General features: G+C 37.5%; 1 protein-coding gene across 1 annotated transcript; it reads left to right on the top strand.

The window, feature by feature from the left end:
- The first annotated feature begins 568 nt into the window (after window positions 1-568).
- LOC104591185 (11S globulin seed storage protein Ana o 2.0101-like) lies at window positions 569-2,702 on the top strand. The gene is made up of 4 exons (XM_088899598.1): window positions 569-970; window positions 1,094-1,362; window positions 1,494-2,045; window positions 2,226-2,702. Exons 1-4 carry the CDS (start codon window positions 631-633, stop codon window positions 2,610-2,612), a joined length of 1,548 nt encoding a protein of 515 aa, XP_088755724.1. The 5' UTR covers window positions 569-630; the 3' UTR covers window positions 2,613-2,702.
- The last annotated feature ends 5,046 nt before the right edge of the window (window positions 2,703-7,748 follow it).

Genomic DNA, 7,748 nt, shown 5'->3' with positions numbered 1-7,748 from the left:
TGTCAGACGTCAGTTGCCCTACGTACACATCTCCGGTGATCTGATATGGCTAGGGTTTAGACAAGAGAGGGGGAAGGGGATTTTCGTTTATTTTAATCTAGGTTTCTTATTTTTTGTCTTTTAATGCCTGATCCAACCAATGAAACGGTCGTTAGCAGAATAATTCTGTTAGTTCCCGTTAACAGAATAAGCCATTACAGGTGGGTTCATGCTTCCCGTGAACCCATGGGTTCAAAGGAAGCGAACTCCAAATATCAAGTCTTGGTCTAGGCCCCAACTTCACCACAATCCCTTTGTTTGGTTCTTGTTTTTTTATAGCGGGCCCAATGGAAAGGTCTAGGCCCCAACATCATTAAACTATTATAAAGGGACGAAACAGAGAACAATTTACAATCCGTTACACTTGTTGGAAGGATAAGGCCACCTAGCACCTGCCCAGATCAAATTTACTACTATGTGTTCACACAGTGCTGTAGCGGTGCAAGGTGTACGGGTGACCACCTCCAATGTGTCCAAAACTAAACCTTCTATTTCCACTATAAATACTCGACCATTCCTATCACCGCTTCACCTCAACTCATCAGTGAAGAATCACTTTCCGCTCTCATCAATCAGTAGTTTCATTACACGATGGCGAAATATTCTCTGTTTTCTCTTAGCCTTTGCCTTCTTGTTTTGTGTCATAGTTGCCTAGCTCAAGCTCAGACCTGGCAGCGACAATGGCAAGGCCATCCCCCAACACACCGCCGCTTCCGGGGCGGAGAACAAAACAGGTGCCAGGTCGACAACTTGGACGCCCTCGAACCTTCTCGCCGGAGAGAGGCCGAGGCTGGTTTCGTTGAGGAATGGGACGAAAACAACAACCAATTTCAGTGTGCGGGTGTTGCCGCTTCTCGTGTTACTATCCAACCCAAGGGCCTCTCTTTGCCCTCGTATTACAATGCACACAGGCTCATATATATTGTTGAAGGCAAGCTATCTCCTTCTCTTCCTGCTGATCTAAAACCATGCATCTTCATTCGTTACTATATATTCCAGTTTAGAATCCATACATGCATGTTCTGTGACTAATGAGCCTCTGATCCATGCACAGGGAAGGGAGTTTTAGGGTTATCCATTCCTGGTTGCCCCGAAACATTTCAATCCTTCCAGCAATCTCAACATTCCGAAGAAGAAGAAGAAAACAGAAGCCGGAGATTCCAGGATCAGCATCAGAAGATCAGATTCGTGAAACAAGGAGACATGATTGCTGTGCCAGACGGGATTCCACATTGGATGTACAACAATGGCGATGCACCCCTTGTTGCTGTTAGCATCTTTGACATTGCCAACAGCATCAACCAGCTTGATGATAGAAAAAGAGTAAAAATTCTAACTCATTCATTCAGCCTTATAATCATAAATTGGTTGCTTATTCATCCAAAAAACAAATAATAAAAAAAAGTAGAATCATATCATTTGCTTACAATTGACCATTTGATGTGTATGTTTAGCAATTTTACCTTGCTGGTAACTCACAACAACAACAACAAGAAGAGCAGCAGCAACAACAAGGCGGTGAATCCTTCTCCAGGCGTGAGAAGGCTGGCCAGCAGAGCTCTTCACAAGAACAAAGACAACAACAAAAAGGAGGCAAGTCGTCATACCAACATGATCAGAAGGCCAGACAAGAGAACTCTGCTAACATCTTCAGCGGTTTTGACACTGAGACGTTGGCCCAAGCTTTCGGTGTAAGCACGGAGACGGCAAGAAAGCTACAAGGTGAAAATGATCAGAGGGGAGGAATTGTTAATGTTGAGAAAGAGCTTCGGATGATTATGCCAACTTCTAGCGAAGAGGACGAAGAATATGAACAGGAACAACAAATGGGTGCAAATGGTGTAGAGGAGGCGATTTGCAACATGAGATTTAGACAGAACATTGAAAAACCCAAGCATGCTGATTTCTACAGTCCATATGGAGGACGCGTCACCATCCTCAATAGTCAAAACCTCCCAATTCTGCAGACCCTCCAACTCAGTGCTGAGAGAGGAACTCTCTACCAGGTTACAATAAGCTTCTCTCTCTCTTTCCCTCTCTCATTACTGATCAATCTCTCGTATATTTGTATGTGTGTTTCTCTTCTTCTTTGTTGCATTAATTAATTGTTGAATATATATATATATATATATATATATATATATATATATATATATAATTGTGTACTCGATCTATAATTTGCACAGAATGCTATGTTGTCCCCTCACTGGAACATCAATGCACACGGCATCATCTATGTTCTTAGTGGAGATGCTCGGGTTCAAGTTGTTGATAACTCTGGACAAACAGTCTACAATGGCCAGCTTCGTCGTGATCAACTCTTGATCCTTCCACAAAACTTTGCCATAGCTATAGAAGCTGGAGAGAATGGGTTCGAATGGGTATCATTCAAGACCAACGACAATGCAATGGTAAGCACTCTTGCCGGGAGAAATTCAGTCATTCGTGCCATGCCTGAAGAGGTGCTCACCAACTCATACCAGATTTCCAGAGAGGAAGCTAGGAGGTTGAAGTTCAATAGACAAGAAACACGGGTCTTGTCTTCAAGGTCGAGTTCGGCTAATTTGATGTGAAATAAGAGTCCAACTAAAGTCAGGTAGGTTAGCCTGTGCGTGAGCTTTGTGTTGTTAAGATCCATAATAAATAAAGCACAAATTCCTCAACTTTGAACGTGCATGGAATTCAGTGTCCCTTTTGGAAAGCTTTCATGCAGTGGCTGCAGGAAGTAGATTTGAGAAAATGACTTTTGGGTGAAGCTAATTTTAATTTTGGTAGCTTCACGTTTCAGTACTCAATGCAACTCAATCAACACAGAAAACCATCCAAATCGGGCTCGTAAAATCAAACATCTCATCAGATAATATATACGTCCATATAAGCTTAATTCTCTCATTGCCACCCCCTGCCCTACTCGCCAATTTAATATGATCACAACGAGGTGCATCCTGTGAGCAAGCGGCGGAGAAAGCAAAGAGTGTTCAACTACCTACGCTTCATTTTGTGTGCGCCAGATTGCCCTCTTAATTATGGTCTTTCCCTCTCAAATAACACAAGCTAAGATTTTAAGGACTTATTACCTTTTTACTGTTAAGAAGGAAATAATTAAGTCCTTAAAATAAGCAATGTCAAATGCAGCATAAATACTTTTGTTTCTGTTTGTCCGTTCTTAATTAATCCTTTGTTGTTCTTGCTTAGGCTTCTTATTGTTGGTATTACTACACTGAGCTTTGTTCAATAAAGTTTAATTAGTCTTTCGGCTTAATAAAACCAATTTTAAGTGTTCATATTGAATTTTCTTTTGGATTATTTTGTCAATTAGGGGTGTAATCGAGCTAAGTCAAGTCGAGTTTAATTCATTTGAGTTTTGAGTTTCATATTCCAATTCGAGGCAGTTATAAATAAATTTCGATTAAAAATTATATATAAATTATCATTTCAAATATTATAGATAAAAAATATATTAGGAAACATGATTACATATTAAAATTATAAATAAATCAATATTGTGAAATATTATTAATAAGAATATAATACGAAATTTGATTGCACATCTTTTTTGTTTGTATGTTTTAAATAAATTAATTTTTATTTATATTATAAATAAAAATATATTGACAAATGATATTTTATAAGAAACTCGGGCTCATAGGTTACTCGAGTTAGGTATTTTGAAGCTTGAACTACACTTGACTAAACTACTCAATGAGCCGAGCGTGAGTTTCTCGCGAGTTGGATTAGCTCGCTTACGTCCCTAAAGGCAGCTAATTTCCCCAGTGGACAATTGTAGTGTCATATGGGCAGGGTTCTTGTGGGTAGGAGAAATTGATTGCTTTCCAATATCAAAGATTTTCTCTTTCGATTATATTGTTTGTGTTTTTGGAAGTAATAAAAACACATTAATTTAGTATCTTGTGTTTGGTACCATTTGCAACCTTTTGTGGTGATCAATACAAATTTTTGAGAATTTATTCTGTCACATCATATTAGATATTAATTTCCACTAAAAAATATAAGCACCTTTTGTGGTGATCAATACAAATTTTTGAGAATTTATTCTGTCACATCATATTAGATATTAATTTCCACTAAAAAATATAAGCATTGGATTAGGTATTAGCATTTATAGTAGAAACAATGAATTTGACTTTTTCTAAAGAAGTAACAATGGTAGCCAATGTTGTGTTGATAACACAAAGCATTTGTGGTAGGAAAAACATATTCTCATAAACTTTGTATTGACCAAATTGTGGTAGGAAAAACATATTCTCATAAAGTTTGAATTTTAATTTGCAAAATGTCGTTCTTGAAAAGTGGTTTCTGCTCTTTTGGTTGATGTTATAACAGTTCTTGAATGTTGTTTTGCTGCTCAAAGACTTGGAACTTAGGAGGTTCTTTTTTTCTGTAACTCCATTACTATAGTTAATGTGCTTTCTCAGAAATCTTTTGAATGCGGTCCAAAAGTTTGGCATCTTTTACATGATATTTATGCTTTCCAACTGTGAAAATTGATCTTGTTTGTGTGGGTCATGATTCAGTTAGCTCTGCCCTCTTAATTATGACCTACAATTTCTACAATTTCTACTGGGCCTACAGTTTCTACAATTATTTTAAATACTTTACATACTTGTGGAGATAAAAAATAAAGTTGTTTCTACTAGTCTTGAAAATGCTACTAATAATAATTCAACAACAAGTATTTTAAATCTCAATTAAAACCATGTTTAAATGGTTAATTGTTTCATATTAGACGTGCATGTCACATCTTAAACTTATGTGTTCAAGATGCTTTAAACATTGTTTCTCATCATATTTCTACAATTAGAAATTTTATTATATATATGCTTAAATGGTAAATCATTCCACCTATACTATGTTAGAAAGTTGTATTTCATACAAAGATATTCTTACTAATTTTTATAATGAAAAAAATGCCACATGATTTTATAACTGATGGTGACTAGGAAATTAAAGTTTGTATAAAAGATTTTTTACAATTTTTTTTATGATAGAACTAATGAATTTTTGGGTGTTTATTACCCAACTTCTTGTATTTTAGTTAATCATTTATTTATGATTAGTGAATATTTTTCAAAATATATAATTAATTTAAATTTTAAAAGTATTATTGAAATAATGGAAGTTAACTTTAATAGATATTGGGAAACTATTTCTCCTCTATATTGTTGAGCTACAATATTAGATCCTAGGATTAGGAAACATGGTTTACATGTTTTAATTAAATCTTATTGTGAAAATATTAGTAATGATATTGGAAATAAAAAAGAGGAAATTAATAATGTATAGTTTATATGAATTCCAATCGTGAAGGCATAGGAAAACTTGGACTTTAATAAATAAAAGCTCGAAATCTATTACCACTTTATCATCAAGTTCATTTATTGAACTTAATTTTACTTTAGAAGTTTTTTTTTTCTAATTTAATTGATTCCTTCGACTCAAAGGAATTAAATGATTTTGATATTGTAGCATGGTGGAGTGAACATGGAAAAATTATCTAGTTCTTGCCGCCATGGCATGTGATCTACTATCTCGTCCAATGTTTATAGTTCCATAAAAGTCTTATTTTAGTGTAGGTATTAGGGAGTTGGATGACACGAGAAGATGCAGGAATGATGAAAATTTGGAGATGTGCTTACGCTTGATAGATTGGCTAAATGATGAAAATTATCTAATTCTTGCTAATAACTTTACTAGACTATTGGTGGCAGGATCCAACACCTTATGACAATGTTATTGTTTGGTTTCTTAAAGGATGGGGAGGCAATGACCAAGTTCTCAAAAGTAGATTTCCAAGTGAGAGTGGGAGGGAAATGTGTGAGGGAGAGAGAAAGTTTGCTTCGTAGCTATCTAGTAGGTGAACTTGAAGGCTCTCAACCCAATGCCTTAGAGGTTAGCAGTTGTGTTTCCAAGGTGTGGATGGATGAAAGTGATGTTGTAGTATGGCTATTGGCTAATAGCCGATTCCTTTTTATGTTTGTATATGAAATGGAGTTGGAGCATGGAGAGAGGTTTCTTGTGAAAGAATCAAGGAAATGGTTTATCAGGTGTTTTGGGTTGCCTTTGCATGTGAGATGCACTCAGAGGCTTTGTAGAGGTAGACCTGGGGAGTTCGAGATGGTAGAAGCTCGACTTTGTGAGTCTTGTGGTTTGGGCGCATACTTCCTATGATTTCCCGAAATTGGTTATGGTAGAAGTTGTAGGAGATGTATTTATCGTTATAGTGGTGGTAGAAGGCCTTGCATCCCTCTTTGGTTCTGGTGTTCGCAACAATAAAAGGGTGGTGGTAGATAAGGCCTTGGTATCAAATGAAGACCTAGGCAATGGGGAGGATGTCTTAAGAGCAACCGTTTACCTTTCTCCATTTCATAGGTGGCTCTAGAGGAAAGGGAAGGGGGTCATCCAAGAAGAAGATCTAATTATTGGAATCGTCCTCAACACTGTCATTGGGGAAGGGGGTCATTTGATGGTGTAACAAATCAGTTAGTTGGTGCCCTTAGACATTGTGAATGATGATCGACAAGTGGGGCTCGTGCAGGAGCCTTGAATTTTTTGAATTCCTCTATTGCAACACCTGAGCAAATTGCGTACCTGGTTGCCGAGATTGTAGGGATTCTAGATTTTTCATCTGGGGAGTTAATTGAGAGGCGAAACCCAATTCATGGTGGCTTGGTCATTTCTGATGCATTCTCGAATTATGAGAGTAGGGGCAGAACTAGTATGTTGATACCAAAATTCAACAATTAATTTGGGGGCGTTTAAAGTCGCTATGGCCCCGAGAAGAGCAAAGATGCACACTAAGTTGATAATAAACCTAAGAAACTTGTAACTAGTCAAAGGGGTGGCAAAGAAGGCTGGTTTGAAAGTTTTGTGCAAAAAGATATCAAGTAGGAGGGTTTGGTATGTAGTGGAGCTGGCCGAAGGGGGGGAAAATAGCTCAAGCTCTATTCCCATTCTAGAGAGTGGGGAGCTAGATGTTATATTCGTGGCGTCATAGGGTAGGAGAAAAGTAGAAGAAGAGGCGGCCACTCTTGTTCCAGACAGAGAGAAAAGGGGGAAGCGGTGCGTGAATTTTGTTGATAGAGAACCAAAGGCCATAAGTTTTGTGTATAATCTAGTCGAGTGAGAAATCCAACTGGCAATGACTTGTGGGCTATTCTTTTTAGGAGGTGAAGCCCAGGTAAGAGAAATGTTGTGAAGTTTAGAATTGGAGTCGAGGAAAGATAGGGAAAGGGAAAAGGGAGTGTTAAAAAAGGATGAGCAGGAGGAAAACGCTTTGCTCGAAGAGGATGACATAGTGTTCAAGTTCGATGGCCTCCCTAGAAGAAGAAAGCTGAGAAGTTTGGTATATTATTACGTCGATGCTTCAATTAAAGAAGATTTGAGGAAGGGTAAGTCGATTAGAGGCAAAAGCATGGGTGGTAGAGGTCGGGTTTCGAGCTAGAATGTCAGTCGCTACAGGGTGTGTAGGCTAGAGTCTTAATCCTAGGGAGAACACAAGAAATTTTTCTTGATGTTGGTTTTTTTCTTCATGAGCAGTTTGTTTTGTTGTGTGGAGTTGGGTGAGATTTTGAGTCTCGTTTTCAGGTTTTTGAGTCTCCTTTTCTCTAGGGCAGAATTTTGATCCCCATTGTATTTCTCCTTTCTCTTTTTGTTTTGTTTTATTTACTTCATTTATAAAAAATTAGACT

This window comes from Nelumbo nucifera, chromosome 3, assembly GCF_055504915.1.
Source record: "Nelumbo nucifera cultivar China Antique chromosome 3, China Antique-T2T, whole genome shotgun sequence".
NCBI classification, from domain to species: Eukaryota; Viridiplantae; Streptophyta; class Magnoliopsida; order Proteales; family Nelumbonaceae; genus Nelumbo; species Nelumbo nucifera.
Note: the sequence above shows the minus strand (reverse complement) of the source record. Positions and strands in the feature narration are given on the sequence as shown.